Below are 20,618 nucleotides of genomic sequence, written 5' to 3' on the forward strand. Positions count from 1 at the left end.
CAGCGAGGACCCTTACAGTGGACAGAATTGGGATATAGAAAACAGCAGACAGTACTCCAAACGTAAGACCTGTATTCTGAACGGAGATGGCCAGCTTAGAGACCTAATAGGATTTTTTTTTTTATCTAATTTAGATAAGTAATCTCTTCGAGACATGTTTGTTAATCAACGCGAGAGGTTGAATCTCGTTTTTACCGAACAGGACGAGAGCACCTACAAAAAAGGAAAAAGTAGAACTGACTACGGTAAGGGATCTTTATTTAAGTAATAGAGTACACTCCAAAAACCGGAGTCAATAAATGGGAAAAGTATTTTAAAAGTATTTAAAAGACTTGAATACAAATAACAGGGGCCAAGGGGCTGAATGAACCAAAGTAAGGAAGGTTGAATCACCGAAGAAGGTAAGAGTAAAAGTTTTGTACTGGAGCAGATTGTCACTGAAGAGAGGAAGTGTTAGTGTCAGAACAGATCTGAAGAACATCATTTGAATGAGTGTGTGTAAATGTATACCGTCCAGAGCAACAGGTAAAATTTGGAAATAAGCTTACAGAGAACAGAGATAAAACTGTTAACACATAATCGTAATTTAGCAGTCTAGTCCTTGTGTGCTGCTCTTCTCAAACGTCTTGAGGGCTCTCAAGAGCGACAAGAAAAGCTTCTATGAAATCCCAGAGAAAATAGAAGAAGTTCGTTAGTAGATCGTCCCTTGCGGAGGTCAAATTTTTTTCTTAGATTTAAAATATATTCATTAGTGAAATTTGGCCCTGTGTAGCATAATGCAAATTGAAGCAGTGGTGATGTAATTTGAAGGGAAAAATCTACATGTTTTCGGGGGATGGGGTCAGAGGAAGTAGAAACCAAAACGCGTTTCCTAGAGGCACGGTAAATCACAGAAGCATTAATATATTATCTATATATATATATAGATATTATATAATATATATATCCAGGTCGATTGAGCATACCTTGAATTTTTTACTCTCAACCTTTCGGATTTTTTTATTTGCCAAAATAATAGAATTTTAAATGAAGATTATTATTTTTTTTTTTAGTGAGGACGAAATTTCGATACTTATTGGCTTGTTACGTTAGTGATATGACTGATGAGGGCCTTTTGTTCTAATATACAACTTTACCATCTCTTCACACTCTTAGATTGCCGATACCTGTCTTATATCATAGATATACGTATGTTGTCTTCCTTTTGAAGGTCACTATGAAGTATTAGTGATTAGTACCAGTTGGGTACCCCAAGAGTTACAAACTTAGAAAATTTCGAATGATACATTGATATGAGGATACAGGTTACGAAGGGGGACAGAATTTCCCTTCTGAAATACCACCGCTTCGCTTTCTTGATTTAGACCGTTGGGTTTCAAGGAAGAATACATTGAAATCAATTCTTCTTCGGTCTCAGAATAGAGGGTTTATTTTCACGTCCCTATTTTCTGAACTATTCCCAATTTTAAATGGTGTTCTTTTAAATGGCTCTCGGTTTTCCGTTGCATCCTGGAGACTGATTCAACACAGACGCGGAAAGAAATGGGGCCGATAGTGATGATCTTTATGCAGTCGGTTACTCTCATTTGTTTAGTTAGCTCTGTGGCTCTTTAGACTTAAAAGCGAAATAACTCTTATGCGCTTTCTTTAAAATCATCAATTAAGATCATTTAACTTACCTGGTTTTATATACAATGTAAGTGCATGGTTTGCATACTGACGCGTGTGATGATTTTATATAATATATATATATATATATATTGGGTGTTTGTGCAAAATTAGATGTACACTTGCTCCCACATGTCAAGTGAACGCCTTTCTGTGCACATGGTTGATTTTGTACAGGCAATCAGGAGGCCTAACGATGAAATTTCCCATATTAGGAGGGAGAGAGAGAGAGAGAGAGAGAGAGAGAGAGAGAGAGAGAGAGAGAGAGAGAGAGAGAGACTTTAAAAGAAACTATCTCCGTTTCTGTTGGTGTGTTGGATCCCAAAAGGGGATCATGTCTCCAAAAATGATGAGAGGACACATCATTGATGTGCTGGATGTGATGTGTGTGTCAATTTTGGATTTCGTTTATAAGTGAAAGGTTAAAGGGCCACGGTTGCGTGTGTGAGGGCGCGCGCTTGCGTGCTTCTGCCAGTGTGACGCACGCACTGAAAAATTCATAAAGGGTTTATGCCCCACATCCCAGAGAGAGAGAGAGAGAGAGAGAGAGAGAGAGAGAGAGAGAGAGAGATCGTGCCAACCGTTGCATCGGTTTAAATGTCATTAGGGCCGTTGGAAATTTGAGTCGTAGGTTGTGATTCATATTTCAACAATATATATAAAAAAATTACATGTGTAAACTAGAACAAAATATACGCAAAAACAACGGTTCTTTGCTTTTTCTGGATTACGCGCATAAGTACCTGTAAACAAATAAGTAAACATATTAACTGACATAGACCATTAAAGACTCAAGAGAGAGAGATTGGGGCTTTGGCGTCTTGCTAAAGTGGGCACTGGGCTGGCTCTCTCTCTCTCTCTCTCTCTCTCTCTCTCTCTCTCTCTCTCTCTCTCTCTCGACGGTCATTTTATTACTAAAATATCATTATTTATAAACAGTAAACTTGAGAATTGTTTTCACAGAAAAGTTATTTGTTTATTGCTGTCACCAGTGCTCAAGTTTTAAAATGCGGGAAAATATAGCAATATATTAATTATAACGATAAGTTAAAAAGGAAACGAAATGAGAAAAAGAAAGAAAACGCAGAGAGAGAGAGAGAGAGAGAGAGAGAGAGAGAGAGAGAGAGAGAGAGAGAGAGATGATTGACTTTTGAGTAGAGGATGATGTGAGGGTGGTAGGAGTTTCATCTCCGTTGTGCGCTAGTTAGTCGTCCTTGACAACGAGGAGGGATAGGAGAAGGAGAAGAAGGAAGAAGAAACTTGGAGTGCCATGTTCTGTTGGAGGAGCTGAGAGGAGGAGTCGAGTGTGCTTTTTTGAATAGAATTAATGAATAGAGCGAACTAATGTGGTTTGTGTGGACGTTGTTCGTATTCGCTTGTTACATCCGCGTGCACTTCTCCTACCTGACGAGGATCTTGGCTGCTGCTGCAGGTACGTTTCGAATAACAGCATATACCCTCGGGCGAAAATTATAACAAAAGTGTTATGTATAACCTGTAACCATCCCCGATTTAGCTAACTTTTCCCTCCCCGAGCGTCCACAGCTGAGCCGGAATTCATCTTACGTGTGACAGCCACATCAAAGGTTTCAAACTTTGCGTAGCATCGGGGAGGGTCAAGCGAGTGTTGTTAGGCATGATAAGCTGTGCTTGCAAACAAATTGTGGGGAGTTTTTTTATGTGCATATGTACTACATACATACATGCTCTTGATCGATATTAAAAATTGACCTAGGTTTTCCGTTCATAAAGCTTCCCTTTGCATCACACTTGCCCGCAATTTTCAACGGATTTCGTAAAAAAAATGCCGGCCGCTACACATCGCTGGTATTGTAACTTTATGGCTGTTACCACTGTTTTGTATTGTATTTCTATAGTAATTTAATATGTGAATTCACTTACATGTGCAAACTAAACTACTATTTCTTTAGTTCCTGTGTTATGTTTACTCGAATGGTGTTATTATGAGAACTAATGTGAGATGCAATTTTCCTAGTCGTCGTAATTACCGTTTTCTGACATGGAGCGAAGTACAAATGTGAAATGTCGTATCTTAGTTACAGTTTTTTGAAACGGTAGTGAAGAACAAAATGCATGATCTTAGTCTTAATTACAGTTCTTTGAAATAGAAGCAAAAAACAAATATGAACTGCCTAAATGGAAGCGAAGCTAACAAATGTTTCATACATACTTTTCTTTTCTTTTGCAGGTGTTGTACACGAGGTACCCCGAATAGGCAGTGATGGGGAAAGCGAGGAAGCGTCAGGGGCCAGTGATGAAGTCACTTCACCAGTTAATGTTAAACTCAGGCAGAAAAATAGACGTATCACGCAAGAGGTAAACAAAACAAAAAGTGTCTTATTCTGCTAATGCAGTTTTGAAATGGGAATTTTTCCCAACAGAGTGTAGCCTGAAGTACAGACAGTGCAGCTTTGATGTATTATTATTATTATTATTTATTATATTATTCAGAATATCAACCCTATTCATATGGAACAAGTCTACCACGTGAGCCACTGACGTGAAATTCAAGATAACAAAGAATATGGTGTTCATTTAAAAGAAGTAACAGAAAGTAATTGGAAATACAGGAAGAAGACATCACTCATTAAAAAAGAAAATAAATTAATAAATCAGTAAACAGATAGAATTTATGCCTTACAGAAAGGTGCAAGTTCTGCAGTTTAATGCTGATTACGTGTTTTCTGCAAAGAATGACCAGTTTTTATAATTTCCCCTATTATTTTAGATATAAAAATCTGGGTCATTCTTTTATCTTTCGTTAAGCTGCCATGTAGAAGAAAGATGAAGGTGGGCCTCAGATATCAATTGTATCAAATAATTATCAATGGGAACTTGGCTGACCCTATCTCTTCTAGTATTTAATGCTCTTCCAAACCCAAGACAAAGCCATGCACTGATTCAGCTCGCTTTCCTCTGTATTTGTTGTTAAATGACACCAAACCCTAATAGTACATACTCACATTTGTATGTGTATATGTAAGTCTTAATATTTTTTTGTTTTTTTGTTTTGTTTGACATACTACTGAGTCGAGCCATTTACTTTCTCTCAAGAGTTTACTGCGAATCTATTAAAACCAAAATATAAAAGTATTGAAATACACCATGTATGATTGGGAATTTCTATTATGTAATCATTAACTGGAAATGTGAATGCTAAAAATGACAATTATATAATCTTGTATGTATTGGTGACGTTGAGCCCAAAACTACATAGCCATTAGCAGTGTTGACAATTTCAACTAATTGGTCAACCTTTTATAGCAGTTTCATGCTGTAGTACTGGAATATATTATTTTAGAGCTTTTACAAACATGGTGTTTGTATGGGTGTGGAAAATGCCTTACGTATTTGTTTTTCATTATTTATTGGCAGAATACCTGAATACCTAACTTAATTTTTATTTTAAGTTGCAGCATTTGAATTTCGTATGGTTGCCTGATGAAATTGAATACCATTATCATAGTTTTTGTATGATCATCTGTCTTTATATATCTATATATACAGTATATATATATATTTTTTTTTTTAGGATATCAACAAACGTTTATCACTACCAGCTGATTTACGAGTGCCAGATGCATTCCTACAGAAGCAATCCATTAGTCCGGAGGGTCCACTCAGCAGATCCTCACGAAGACAATCCTTATCAGAAATTGGTTTTGGTCGCATGGAAACCTACACTAAACTAGATAAGTTAGGAGAGGTAAATATAACCTTGCATTCTCAGCTCTTTTTATCTAGTCCAGCAATATTTTTTTTAATACTATGTATATTGTTGTTCATTGCCTGTACTCTGTAGAATATTTCAGTACTGTATACACATATAATAAAAACTAAGTTTACTTTAGTATTTCCTATGAAAGTAGGGAAATTAATACTTATAAATATTATTGTTAGATACAGGTGGTGCCACAAGCCTGTTACTCCAACTCCTCGTAAATATCTCCCCAGTTTCTTTTTGTGAGAGTTTATTTTTTACACAACAGAATGGTTTGTGATGTTACTCTATTCTGTGTGGGTATTTATACTACAAGGTCATCTTCCATAACTCTAACTTGTCCCCCTGCCATGCCCCTGATATTTGAGGATTGCACCCTAATTCTATTGTACCTATCTAGACTTCTTACAAATTTGAAGAAAGGTTTTTAAGTTGCTCCTTTTTGTCCTCTCCTTCCAGCACCTCATTGAAAAATGATGAAATCTGTTCATGTTAATTTTACTTTTGACTTTGGTGAGACAATCCCTCATATTGTTACAGAAAAATGTTTGAAATTTTGATGTGTACCCTTTTTGTGAAAAACCTTTACTCATTGTATATAAACTTTACCTTGAAGAGTTGACGACTCCACCTTGATTATCCGGATTGGTGGTAGAAATGCTCCTAGAATGCTGTGTTGTAGTTGTGCAGGCATATCCTCATTAGGAAAGTTACTTGTCATAGTCATGAAAAATAGTATATGGATTACTGTACCACATAGAGCTTTAGGCACAAGATTTTTTGTTCGTGACAAGTAACTTTTAAAAGTCCGTAACCAAGCTTTCTTAACAGTTACAGTGTACATTTTTGTAATTAAGTAAGCTATTTAATCCATAAATGAAGGCATAAAAAGTTTTCAAGAACAACTGAGAGTTGAATTAAATTGTTAATTACGTTACTTTATATCCTTAGAGGTGGAGATATTCATGAAATATTTAAAGGTAAAAAGTTATACGTATTGGCCTGGATTGAATTAGAATTTGGGATAGGCATTTTACTGGTTCCCAGAATTTTGTGCTAAATGCTTTACAGTAGGTAGCAGGTACATTGAAGCTCAATTTCTCTGTTCCGAGTTTTATTTCCAAACTAAAATGTTTTTAATCTAGCAGTGCACACAAATTACTTTGGCATAATGTACAGGGAAAAGATGGTTGTTCTAATGTGGGATTTAATTTTAATTTTGTTCATTTGTAGTATTCATGAGCTAAAGACGCAGGCATGCCCAAATAATACAATCTCTTATTCAATCAACTCCACAGGGCACATATGCAACTGTGTACAAAGGACGATCACGGCTAACGGATAATTTAGTTGCTCTCAAAGAAATAAGGTTAGAGCATGAAGAGGGTGCACCATGTACAGCAATCAGGGAGGTGTCTCTTCTTAAGGAACTCAAGCATGCTAATATTGGTAAGCTTTTACTTAGTTTATGTACAGTTTCTTTCTGTATATTCTTTCTGTATATGTATAGTCGTTTGAGTTAAATAAATGTATAGCTTATTAGTCAAGAGTATCTTCATGGAGACTGATGATTAGGTTTTATTTTGTGAAAGTAATCCTTTTTTGAAAGTGTTGGTTGTATCATTATTAATTATTAATAAAACAGTGAACAGGGTCAGGAACTGGAAATATCTAATTTTTTCATTCCTTGCCTCCTGTTTCATACACTCAGTTTCAATAAGTAATTTATTTGCTGTGGTATATCCTGTATATTGGCTTTACTGTTTCATAAATTATATTGTTCACAAATAATTTGGTTGCTATAATGTTCATTTTGGTGCCATTTTTATACAAAGTTTCATAATTTCCTTTTCAGTAACGTTACACGATATAGTTCATACGGATAAGAGTTTAACCCTTGTCTTTGAGTATTTAGACCGTGATCTCAAACAGTACATGGATGAATGCGGAGCACAATTATCACTGAATAATGTTAAGGTTTGTATACCAGTATATTTTACAAGTACTACAAGATTAATGTTAGGATCTATGAAATGTTGGCAAAAGCCTTTGTAAATTATAATTGTTGTAATATAATAAAAGTTAACTATTTCAAAATAATTTCTGTAGCATATTTTGAAATTAAAGCCATTTTTTATGTATCTAATGCCCCTTTTTTTTCAGATCTTCCTGTTTCAGTTACTACGAGGATTGGCGTATTGCCACCAACGCAGAGTTCTACATCGTGATTTAAAACCCCAGAATCTCCTCATAAATGATCGAGGCGAATTAAAGGTACTGAATGTGTTGTTTAATGGCAAGAAATTTTAGGATCATTGCAGCTATTGGAAGTTTAGCAGGCCAGTGTTTTGTCTCACCTTAGATAGTAGTTCAACAGTTTCATTATATTTATATTCTTGCATGTTACATTTATAAAAGCCTGACTAAAATAATTTTGTGGAAAGTTATGCTTAACATATTGCTAATGGCATTGTAAGATGCAAAGATTTGCAAATTAATGTTTTACACTTATCAAGTCATGATATCTTGGTATTTTACACAGCATTTGTAGAGATTCAATAAGGAGACTGTTAGATTTACATATTGGATCATTCTCAGGGAACCAGTGTGGTTGAGGGTTCATAAAATCATTAGATATACATTGTGAATTTATTGAATAGCCTGATGTGTCAAATTGTATATAGTATGGTTTCGTAAATGTATGCAAAAGATTCATGAAATTATTTTGTAATGGTATGTTTCATATGAAATTTACTGTCTGATAAGTTTGGCAAAAAGTTGTAAAAACATAAATCCTGTGTACAGAATGAAGGAAATGCAGAGCCCAGTAGTTTTGCAGACATGTTTTATTTTCACTTTTTTTTACTAGATTTTTTAGTCATGTAATAAATGCAGCTCAGCAACAGTTCTTAGTACAAAATTGCATACACAGCATGCTGTTTGAATCAAAATACAATTGTTAGACTGTTCAGTGTTGTTACTGATTTTCCAGGTTTCATAGACTTTTTGCCTTTATGTGTAAGCATAAATTTTTGTATTCAGGCACTTTAAACCTTTTTATGTCCTTTTCAGTTAGCAGATTTTGGTCTAGCACGGGCAAAATCTGTCCCAACAAAGACTTATAGTAACGAAGTAGTAACGTTGTGGTACCGGCCTCCTGATGTTCTCTTAGGTTCAACTGAGTATTCAACCCAAATTGATATGTGGTAAGTTTATTATATGGTAATGCAAAAGTGTAAAAATATTCATGTCGTGTACCAGTAACTTTGGCTTACTTTGCCCAGTACCATAACTTGAAAATTGCAGTAAATTGGGCTTGCAGAAATATATATATTTTTTCCTTTTTTAATCAACATTGTGGACAGGTGATAAGAAATGTGATATTTGAATCTTATCAGAAGTCATTTAGCTTGTTAAAGTGATTTGTTTATCATTTTTTGAGTTGTATATTACTTTTAATGCTTAAAACACTGGTTTTGGTAATGAAACAGACATTAAAGGTTATTGATTTCTCCACTTGGGCCATGCCCAGGAATACCATAGAATGTTGACAAAATTTTTAAAAGACCACTGTTGGACGGTGACATTTCCTCGTTTGAGAAAACAACATTGAAGACGTAATATCTTATTTTAATCACTCATTCATTTGATGAATATCCCATTGTGACTTTTATCTCACAATGTAGAGTGCAAAACAGTATGTACAATTATAAATATTTGCCCACCCACTTTTTCACCAGCCCTATAAAAGTTAAGACTATTCATTATTAATGTACTTTTTAGAAAAGAAAGGAAGTTTTAAGCATATACACTGTCAGGGAATAATTGTGTTGACAAAGTAGTTGAATATACCTCATTTATAAATGCCACTATTTATAGGTTGTCTTAAAAATTGTACATGTCTTTGTTTCAAAATATGCAAATCTTTACAGGGGTGTTGGATGCATAATGTATGAGATGATCAGTGGAAGGCCACTATTTCCTGGTGCCACAGTAGAAGATGAACTTCATTTAATATTTCGCACGTTAGGTACTCCTACAGAGAACACTTGGCCTGGAATAAGCACTAATGAAGACTTCTTACAGTATTCATTTCCAACTTACAATGGAGAACCATTACTTGCAAAAGCTCCTCGACTTGCTCAAGATTCTGCACTTGGACTTTTAACAAAGTTCCTTTTGGTAAGGTTATGTCCTCATTCAGGTTTTCTTCTGAAGTTATATTTTTTACTACATGTTAGGACCTAAACCAATCGTGTTGAAGAGATTACCTCAAAATAGCTATTCCTTTTGGTCACTTCTACTTGCCTGTTCAACACCTTATCTCACTTCAAGTGAGCCATTTGAACCTAGACTCATGGGTGTTATTAAACATGATAAAATAAGTAGTCTGTGTTTGTTTTGTATTATTTAATTTTTTCTACTTCTTCAGTTGTGGAATTCTTATATAGCATTTGATATTCCCAATTCTTATAGCATTTGTTCCAGGAGAGATTGTATATTGCTTCCTTTTATGGTAATAAAGGTCATGAGGTATTACATAACAGAAATTAACAAAGCAGTTTTGTTATAAACTTTTTAAGGTATTATTATTAAAAATATACAAAAGTGTTCTGCATAAATGATTAGGAAATGGCAAAGTTACAAGTACAGTGTTTGTTAACCACTTGTTCCAGCCCGTGTGACGCGCATTTCATAATACAGTATTCATTTTGATGATTAGTATTCTGTTCCAGTATTTTTCTGAGTATTACGCTGTTTTGGTTTTTTGCTTTAAAGTAAGCGCACACCCTTCATCTTGTATTCATGTTATGACAGCCTGTTCCCTCATTTGGCAGCTGCTCACACCCTACTTACCTTTTGACTTATTGCTGTTCTACTAGAACTGTACGAGAGCTCTCATTCATTTTTATGTATATATATCCAGTCCTCTTAGGAGTTTCAAGGAATCTGTTGTCACAACATTTTTAAGACTTTTGAGTGGTATTAAGCTAAGTTAATAATTTCAGATGATTTTGCTTGTTTTTAAATTATGTTGTAATCAATCATGTTACACCTGATTCGACAAATTGCTAGTTGCCTCCAACAAAGATTTGATGATGTTGATGCTATTATTATTACAAGTACTTTTTTTTCAGCCTGTGCTTGCACCTTCCTCAAGTTACTGTAATACAGTCTTGTTGCACTTCATCCATGGATCTTGGCATTTTACAATTTGAAGGGATTATTGCATATTTTCATTTTAGGTTCAGTCAAAAAGAGTAGACCTTAAACATTTTTCAGAGAATTTCACTCATTTTAAAAAGCTGAGCAACCACCAATTTTCGTTTTTGTCTTGCTCTTTCAGCACTAATACCTTTATTGTAAACCAGGTATCGTTAAGATAACAAAAATTTTCCAAAATTTCCAAGACCTGCCTATCCACCATAACAAGTGTCTCCTCTTTAAGTTAGCTCCCTAGAAACATTTTATTCATAAAAAATTGTGAACTTCATCTACAGTTCACAATTTTGAGCACCTGGGAACTATTTCATGAAACTAGTACTGTTGCATAGTGGCCGTGCTAGGGAAATCCTACTCCTTTGGTGTGGGCTTATTATTGAATATCAAAAGGTTATTAACTTTAGTTTTATAGATCAGCAGTGTCACACTGAAATGATTTAATGTGGCGAGATAAACTTAACTCCATCAGCTGATTTCTCCAAAGCAAAACATGATCAGTTGGTTTGTATTTATAACACAATAGTGATATAAAACTAACAGTATTATTGGATACATCGAAGTAAAGGATAACTTTTTAAATGAGCCAAAGAAAAGATGCATATTTATTATGTTTGTATTTTATGAGGCGATCTGACACTTAGGCTAAGCCACTGATAACCAGACAACGGTGCTATAAACCCTACAGATTAATTAAGTAAAGTCTATTTAGTGCAGTAGAAGCATGCAAAAGCAAAAATATGAATAAAATTGAAGGGTGCACATTTTTACAAAATACTAGACAGAATATAGTAAAGATTTACCTGAGATTTTTTTTAAATATTCCATCTCTTTCACCAGTATGAGGCTAAGAAAAGGATCTCAGCTGCTGCTGCACTGAAACACCCATTTTTTGAGTCATTGGGCCACACTGTACATACCTTGAAAGACCGTAAGTATGCTATTTATTTATTCAAATTAAAGCAAACTTAAACCTGCATATATCAAATTAAATTTCTTTGAACTGTATGATTCTTGAATTCTACTAAGTGTATTATCTTTTTTCTTTTCACACTTATGCATGGATACATTAATTATTTAATTTGTATTTGCTCGTAAATTTATGTGGTGTGCTGTCTTCCAGCAGTTTATACGCCGTGAATGAATAGATTAAAAATGAACATAAACCTTACATTAGAATTTCACAATGTTTACTAGTGTGCAAAATTTAAAGGGTAAAAATTCTCTATGCCAGCCCTAGAATCCTGAATGTAAACAAGGTATGTTATTGGTTACTTAGTGCTCAACTTATCTGTATCCATTTAGTGCTGCAGTACACAATTGGATTTACTGGATTTCAGAATATTTTGGACAATCTCTGGAAATCTGATGGGTATCTTAGAAGTATAAGACAAAATATGAAAGATATCCAAATTCTTATATCAGTAGGAACAGCTGCTCAGCTAGAATGCAGGGATAACTAATTTCATGAGAAATCAGATAAAACAGTGGTCTAGTGATTACTGTCAATGATATTGTGATTCATTACCTTCCTTTCTAGCTATTTGGCAGAGAAATTTAGGGTTCAGCAATAGTATTCTTATTCAGGTTTTTTTTTTTTAGTAGAGAGAGCTTACTTTACTGCTTTTCATTCAAGAGTTTGGCAGTTTGACAATTTGAATATATTGAGTATTGGTTTTGAATTAGTGCATTTTTGTCAATAGCATCTTCTAAAGAAAATTGTTCTTTTCAGAGGACTCCATTTTCTCATGTCCTGGACTGATGCTTACTCGGGATCATAACCATAAAGTGACGAATGGTGGCCAGGCCAAGAGCAGACGCCAGAGTATGCATTTTTGAAATTTGCCAAAAATACCTCCACACCGATTCTGGATTAAGGACCAATGAAAGGCCTTGGACATTGAAAACATGGGGCCCCTGCATAACTACAGACTTGAAAAATGAAATATGAAATAGTGTAAATGAAATGTACTTTCAGACTTCAATATTTCTCAAACATTCCTAATGAAACACTCAAGAAAGTATATTCCTTAGAACTGGAATAAATGTTTTGAAACAACTGTGTACATCAGTTTTGATCAGAAGCTCACCCACTGACAATGGTCAGTGGAATGATGGTTCGATCATAAAAGCCCCTAGGTGATGTTATGCATTGGTGAAAAATGGGAGGACATTTAGGTGTTCACTACTGTATCAGTAGACTATCTTTGCCAGTTTAGCAGGGTTTCTAGAACCTTTAGTTTCATCCATAATCTTTCAAATGTTTAGTAATATTCAGTCATTTCAGTTTAGATTCAGATCAAAACCCTCCAAAAAGTTTAATAAGAGTCATACTGACAGTTTCCTGTAAATCACATTCAAAAAGTTGATCACCATTGTCGGGTAGTGTGATCTGCTGGTCAGAATGAAACAATACTGCCGACTCTTGGAAGTGATTATCTTTTTGCTGCTCTATAGAAATGGAGGAAGGAAACATTTATACCATAACCTGTCTCCCTACATATTCACCACACAGGATTTATTGACAGTAATGAAACAGCTGTGATGATTCGCTCAATTTACATATGAAATTTGTAATAATGTATTGTTTGTTCTATGTAAAAGGCAAGCATCTGGACAATAACATCACTAAGATTCTGGCTAGAAATTTGTATGCATTGATTTGTTCTTGAAGGGCAATAAAGATAAGTGATTCAATATGATGTTGATTTTGCCCTATTACTCTCAATCTCATGGATTTCATATAAACCTTATGTGCAATTTATAGTACTTCAATTTCTTGTGCTGGATTATTATTACCAAGCAATTTTCATTCTTTCATTAATATTTTTGGTTGCCGTACAGGCTCTTCCTAATAGTATATTATGTTGAAGATTGTGATATATGACTTGTTAAAAGTACCTTATGAAATGTCCTTGGTTGACACCTAGAAATTTATTTTGATACATTTTCCCTGTATATGTTATGTGGACATAGTAAATTCAATTCAGACTCTTGTACCTGACAAAATCTGTTTTATACTGTTTGAGTTGGTACAATGTGACTGATTCCTGGTTGTCATCAGGTTTATTGTCTGCAATAACTCTTTGGTTGTTCATTACCTTAGAGGTTTAGCTGTCACATGAACAATTTAAATCTCAAGTACTTAATGTTTAATATGTATAGCAAAAGCTAAAAAGAATAGATGAGCGTACATTTACTACTATGATATGCCCTTCTGTCTTTAGCTACATCATTGATAGTGACATACTGAGGATTGTTTTAGACTAAAATAAATAGCTCATGCATTCCAAACTGCTTTCATACACTGAACCTTCTTACTTTTGTATAATCTTTATATTTTTGTTTGGCATTTTTTCTTCTGGACTTGGCTATATTTAGTGCCAATTTCTTGTCTAGGTTTAGCCATACTGATGGCTATTGATGCATAAACTACTGTATTACACTTTTTCACTTGACAAACATGAACAGCTCAATACCTCAAGACTTTGTCCGACACAACCTGTGCATTGATCTGGAATTTCAACAATAATAATTACACAAGGTAAGATTTTAAGCCTTATTTAAGCAGGTGAGATGGACATTTTCATAATTATTATGCATTGAAAATGCAATTTTCCGTTACAAGAAACCACAGACATTCTCTGCATATGGGACATAAAAAAAGTATTTCTTTATGGGCAGCAGAATATTAAATTTGCCAACAATCATAAGGATGAACCAAGTCTATTTTTAACAGGTGTCTGACTACTGTATATTTTCAACTATTTTATCATAGGTTGAAGAATGGCATGACATGTGTCAATGATGTGTCCAAAATGAATAAATAAAACTTTCAATATGCCTTTCCTTAGAATTATCCTGATCTAGTTTTTTGTCCTTTTACTGATTTTTGTACCTTTTAAATTTTTTTATCGTGACTTTTGTGGGAACTAAATAATTTACAACAAAATCACCTTTATGCCTAACTAAAATTACTTCCTAGTAGTACACAGTATGAAGTGTATAAAAAATCTACCAACAATTGACTAAAAAAATCTGCATACAAACAAATTTTTAAAGGAGTTTCATTATTTCATCTACACAAGTTTAAACTAGATATCCCTTTTGAGTTCTCTCTCACTGCATACACTGAGTCTACAAAAATTTCCTACAAATAATCTATTTATTTAGTCATGAAATTTAATTATACACCAAATTCGCTTTTGACTGTACAACATAAACTATAATTTTACAATAGAACCTACTTCTGACCTTATCAGACAAAGAGTCCTGCATGTTTTTTTTATATCATCCCTTCCATGTGAACAGTACCTGCAGGCAAAATTGCATATTAAAAGTAATTTTTTGAAAGTAAATTGAATTTTTCCTAACTATACAAACCTGAGGTCCTTTACATTAGGAATTACTTTCAACGTAGGCTGGAATACAGCCATTAAATTCTTGAACAAGTTGGTTAAGCAGTAACTACCATCTGGTAAGCCTGCCTGCCCAGATGTAAACACTCCACTTTGCCTTTCAGCCCAGGTTTCAGATTGACGGGTGGCATGAGGTGGGCATAATGTAAAGGACCTCGGGTTTGTATGGTTAAGAAAAATAATTTATTTTCAAAAATTGTGATTTGTTCCCACACAATATACAAACCCTCAGTCCTTTACATTAGAAAGACTTGCTGATTGGTGGAAGGAATTTGAGTAAGCCTCTAGAACTGACTGGAGTTTAGTACACCTTGGCTATTCCTCTTGGTCGTAGGAGCAAGGAGGATTGCCTTGCTTCTGACAACTTGATCAGAGTATAAGAGCTGCATGATCAAGAGTCAGACTTTGGGCCTTTTCGAAATGAGTGAGGAATCATAACTCATCCGAAAAAGAGCTGGAAAGAATATTTAGTCGGAGGCATTAATGCAAAGCTCTGGGAAGGGTTTACATTATTGCTAGTCCCCTTCATCCCTTTGCTAACCACATCTAACGACTGACTAGCAAGAGTAAGTTCAAGTCCTATCCTCAACCTGAAGGAAGAAAAGTAGGACAAGGAGGGGAAGCTGGTGAGGCCAGTAACTCTCTCATCCTTCTTACCTCTAAAACTGCACACCATAGGCGAGATGCAACTTGTCCTCTTGAAGGAGCGAGATAAGCAAACACAACCTGTGAGCATCCACCACTGGTCCAAGAAAAAGAGGTTCCAAGGACCTGTGGGCAGACCCGAAGAAAGAAGGATATAAATATGATTGTAATGAGACCACATCTATCTTCCAGTCTGACATATTCTTCGGAGTGATGAAATGTACCCAGCCACCGCCACTGCTCGCTCTCTCAAGAGCTAAAAGTGGACATATCCAACTGCAGAGAAGTTTCTCACTATTCATAAGACTAGGAGGAAGACTTGTCATTAGACACTTCTGCACTGGAAGTCGGCAGTGGATAATGGCATTGACACTCAATGAAAGATATCAATCCTTTGTAGGTACAGCAACACACCAATAGGACAAAGTAATGACTGATTTGGATCAACCAATACAGTGGCGTGATTGGTATGGTCTTGGCCTGCCACCTCGGTGGCCGCAGGTTTGGTCCTCGGGCATTCCACCGAGGGGTTAGAGATGTATATTTCTGGTGATAGAAGTTAGCTCTCGACATGATTCGAAGTCATGTACTAAAGCCGTTGGTCCCATTGCTGAATAACCTCTGGTTCCATGCAATGTAAAAACACCATAAAAACAAACTATATGACCATAAAAACAAACAATATGAAGTTCAAAACGCAGATCATGAAGGATTCGGACTCTTCAACAGATGCCTAATGATTGCGCATCTAAGACGTAGTCACAACACAACACCCCCCTTTTGAAGGGTGATGTTGAGAACGAACCATGCAAATCGTCTATCTTGTTCCCCAACAATGTTGCGAGACAAGATGATGACTATCGCGAGGCATGTGCACATTAGATGAGATTCAAATGCCTTCTAGAGTCCGAGCCCCCTGTGATGGTAAGACAGAAGTTTCTCATCAGTAGCTGGATCTCAACCAAGGAGAAACAATATTACTTGGTTAATGACTAGTCCCATTGATGACACCAACCATTGAAGACAGCTTAATCCCTGGTGTTTTACAGATGACAAAAAATTATTCCGCTATTTCACTGCTGCTCGGCGAGAAAGCCAGTGCTTGCAATGAAGGCTAGAGTCTTTTAGTAATGAAAACACAGGGATTGTACTGCCTGAAGAACCCCTTCTTGTGGGTTGGATTGGGGAGGAACTTCCTACTTACTTTTGAAGCAGAGCTAGTTGGGCGTGGAACAGACAAAGTCTTCTGTTATTCATTTTCAATTTAGGGTGAACAAAGACAAAGAATAAACACAGAAAACCAAATCACACTGAGAACACCAGAAATTCCAGGGAATTTAATGGCTTAGCGAGACTCCTGATTTTCATAACAGTTACCAGGGATGTCTGTCTTGCCTGAGTGTTTGGAAATTACAGAAAACCATAACATTGAGAATGCCAGAAATTCCAAGGAATTCGACCATTCAGCGAGATTCCGGGGTATTATAGTAACAATTATCAGGAATTCTCATCTTACCCAAGTGTTTGCAGATCGGTGAAGACCAACACACTCGGAGAGTGCTAGAAATTCCAAAGAATTTAAGCGCTCAGCAAGACCCCCAAATTTTGTCAAACAATCATCGGGGTGAGGCCCCTACTAGACTCCCATGGAAATCGAGGAGGAACGGGGATAAAAACCAGTCCTAAATGCAAGCATGTAAGACTGGAATGCTAGTACAATTCAACAGAATAAACACTAGAGGCTCCAAAAACGCAAGAACCCATAAGGAACTGCGAATTGAAATCTGTCCAAAGGACAGAAAAAGTCAGGGAGACAATCTCCAGATTTGACCTAAGATCCTTCCTCAACGACATGGACATCCATTCGGTAGGACCCTAAGATCCCTTCAGGAACGTAGTCCCCTGCCGCTGAATCCTACGGAGAGCACTCTGCAGGATCCCTCCTATTCACCTTGGCCCTCCCGGCATAGCCATAGGAAGTAAAGGGAATAGTTGAGGAAGACTGGACGCTCTCGCTCACCTTGCTAGCAGAACTAGCAGGGGAAGCGAGTCACAGGCAGCCATCAATCTGCGGTGATGGCCGCGATGCGAGTCTAGGAAAGCATTATAAGTATTATTATCTGGAGAAAAGCTTTCCACAGGAGGGTTACGAAACTCGCGCAGCAGGCGAAACGTTCGCTGCCACCAAGACCCACGTAAATCGTTGTCTGGGTGGGGATGAGCGTGCACCTGACTAGAGAGGGCCGGTACCATCCTCCAACACATCCAAGTCCTCATTGAGGCCGAAAACTCTCAAGAGCACAGAATGGGGGACCCCCACTGGTCTCATTGCAATCACCGCCAAGGCATGAGTCACCTGAGCAACTCGCTCCTTTCTCCCACTCCGTGCCTGAGTCGTGATGGTGAGCAGACTCAGCGTCACTGACTCTGGATGCACGCGAATCCGTAGATTTATGTGCACTCGGGGAAACTCACGAACGAGCACCCGACAGGGGGCTAGTCTTAGGGGCAGAACCTCTAGAACTAACAGCAGAAGAGCAAACCAAAGTTTGCGCTTCTACGGCTTCCAACACGCTAGGCCCTGGGGACAGCATGACGGTTCCTTTTCCCAAAGGAACGGGCAAGCCAATGGAAAACCAAACTGAGGAGGCAGACCCTTAGAAGTCCTGTGACGAGCCTTTGGGGAGGGGGGGGGAGTTGGAACTACCTTCTCCTTCTTCAGCAGGGAGCCTTAGAAGTTGAAGGGGTGGAGGCTGATGAAAAATATGATGATTCCCAAGGGGAAGATGACGAAACTTGACCCGCTCTCTTCCTCCTCGACTTCTCTACATTCTGCAAGACTTCTTCTACAGGATGAGGTATATTTACCAGCAGGAATAGAGTAAATAATCACAGGGCAGCAGCAAAGGCTTTGTCCAGTGACGAAACTCTGGGATAGCAGAGGCAAATGAATATGATTTCCAGCAGGGGAACAGTACAGACACTCGAGGACCAATCACAGCATGCTACAAGTCACAGGTACAATTCCAAGGTTAGGATAGTCAACACGAACGAGATATCCAACCATCTACTACTGTAATCAACTATCACCACTGTTAGCCTGTAAAAGAAAGAAAATATGATTTTAAAAAATAAGGATATTCCTCTTGCATCCAAGGGCACCGCCCTCCGAAATGAGAGGAAATCCCTCACTAACACCACACACCCCCTCTTCTATCTTCGTCCGATAGCTAGCGAAAGGACGAAGGAGAAGAAAGAGGAAATACCAGAAAAAACAAAGAACAAACCTCCGAAGTTCCACTCAGTAATTTCCAAAGCATAAGCATAAATTTTGGATGAATACATGTCTCGTCCTAACGTTAAAGGGTGAAAAATTTAATAAGGGTGTTGGCACACCCTTGCCGCCGACCCTTAACAAAAAGCAGAATGACAGCTAGCAAGGCTTATCATAAAAAGTGAGTCTGCATATTAATTATTAAAGTCAATTAATTATTAATACACTTTTTCATTCAAAATAACAGATTAATTAACGGCTAGTAAGCAAGAGCTCACAAATATACGTCTTCATCAGAAGACATATATTTGTCCCACCTGCCTACCAGACGGTAGTTACTGCCAAACCACCTTGTTCAAGAATTTGACAGCCATATTCCAGCCTACGCTGAAAGGACCGAAGGTTTGTATATCGTGTAGGAGCAAACCATGAGTGATTGATTACACTGCATTAATTTAATTATATCAATGCCTGGGCTCCATATCTAGACACCATATGTCCACCTTTATAACTACCCTATAATACAAATGTGAAACATTTAACAAGATCATCGCTTATTTACATAACACATACGTATAGAGAAAGCCCTAAAAACATTAGTTGGCTTTCTGCCAACATGAAAGAAAGGCATAGCAAGTGGTAATATGATGATACTGGTTTGATTACTATTATTACTACTATACTATTACTAGTGCTACTATTATTATAAAGCAAATTCCTCAGACTACCAAGTTGTATCTAGACTCTCATGGGACTAGTCCAAGGGATTTTTTTAAACCTTTTTCACTCCTTCAAGAGTGTTACACACAATCCAATGTGGGCTTTAGGATCAACACAAAGACTCTACACAAACAAAGTTGATGATTAAAATTACCATAAAATATGAATAAAATACATATAACTAAAGTTCTTTCTTCTGGCAAGGAAAAGAAAGTACTTCTGTGTAAAGAAAATGAAACTAAACAAAACAATGAGCACATATATTTGCTCTTAAAGGACTGAAAGCATTTGACAGGTGACATACACACCAATTGTCCAAATACTACTTCAAATTTTCAACAACAATTCAATGAGTATTCAAGCAAGGTAGAAAAGTGAGGGTTTGAAACTTTTACAAAAAAATGTACTCAAACAGTTTTAAGAAGAACAGGTTAATATAATGAAATAGTAATGTTCAATACTTACAATCCATTCTAGATTTAATTTCAAATTATGAATTTTCAGGTTTCACCTGTCCAATTAGATGCTTCAACATCTTCAGGTTCTACAATGTTTAAACAAATATCTGCAAATTCTGTGAATATTGGTTCTTTCATAGCTCTGTGCATCATAAGCTTTGCATTTGGATGACTGTCAACCTCCCGAATCATTTCTCTCAAATGCGGGTTCTTGAGGAGTTCCTTTAATTTCTCTGAAGTTTCTGTAAAACATAAAATTACAGCATTTATGTCCAGTAAAATTATACTTAATGGTAAAATTTCCTTTGTTCTTAGCACCTTATTTAACATGATATTTTATAATAAAATAAGGTTTTATATATACTTACCAAGTAATTACATAGCTAACAATTTGTAAGTACTGGCAGCTAAAATTTGTTTTGGTGTAGAGAGCTCAATTTGTTTATGCCCTAGATTCCATAAGAGGGGGAGGA

General features: G+C 36.4%; 2 protein-coding genes across 8 annotated transcripts in view; one reads left to right on the forward strand and one right to left on the reverse strand.

The window, feature by feature from the left end:
• The window catches only part of LOC135225363 (cyclin-dependent kinase 17-like), a 279,842-nt gene extending 265,373 nt beyond the window's left edge, over nt 1-14,469 (forward strand). For 5 of the 6 annotated variants that reach the window (XM_064264718.1, XM_064264725.1, XM_064264731.1 and 2 more), the window contains 9 exons: nt 3,878-4,005; nt 5,222-5,395; nt 6,709-6,859; nt 7,266-7,387; nt 7,574-7,684; nt 8,483-8,616; nt 9,343-9,592; nt 11,471-11,561; nt 12,363-14,469. In XM_064264718.1, the coding sequence (XP_064120788.1) occupies nt 3,878-4,005; nt 5,222-5,395; nt 6,709-6,859; nt 7,266-7,387; nt 7,574-7,684; nt 8,483-8,616; nt 9,343-9,592; nt 11,471-11,561; nt 12,363-12,469 (1,268 nt within the window). In that variant the 3' untranslated portion in view covers nt 12,470-14,469. Of the gene's footprint in view, nt 1-3,877; nt 4,006-5,221; nt 5,396-6,708; nt 6,860-7,265; nt 7,388-7,573; nt 7,685-8,482; nt 8,617-9,342; nt 9,593-11,470; nt 11,562-11,864; nt 11,890-12,362 lie in introns of all 6 variants that reach the window. The other variant, XM_064264710.1, reaches the window with a different exon arrangement.
• The window catches only part of LOC135225401 (zinc finger HIT domain-containing protein 3-like), a 49,176-nt gene continuing 40,776 nt past the window's right edge, over nt 12,219-20,618 (reverse strand). The window contains exons 3-4 of one of the 2 annotated variants that reach the window (XM_064264743.1): nt 20,153-20,387; nt 12,219-14,944 (exon numbers count right to left, since the gene is read on the reverse strand). In XM_064264743.1, coding sequence (XP_064120813.1) covers nt 20,188-20,387 — 200 coding nt within the window. In that variant the 3' untranslated portion in view covers nt 12,219-14,944; nt 20,153-20,187. Of the gene's footprint in view, nt 14,945-19,931; nt 20,388-20,618 lie in introns of those variants that run through there. The other variant, XM_064264737.1, reaches the window with a different exon arrangement.

This window comes from Macrobrachium nipponense, chromosome 20 (assembly GCF_015104395.2).
Source record: "Macrobrachium nipponense isolate FS-2020 chromosome 20, ASM1510439v2, whole genome shotgun sequence".
In the NCBI taxonomy this organism is placed as follows: domain Eukaryota; kingdom Metazoa; phylum Arthropoda; class Malacostraca; order Decapoda; family Palaemonidae; genus Macrobrachium; species Macrobrachium nipponense.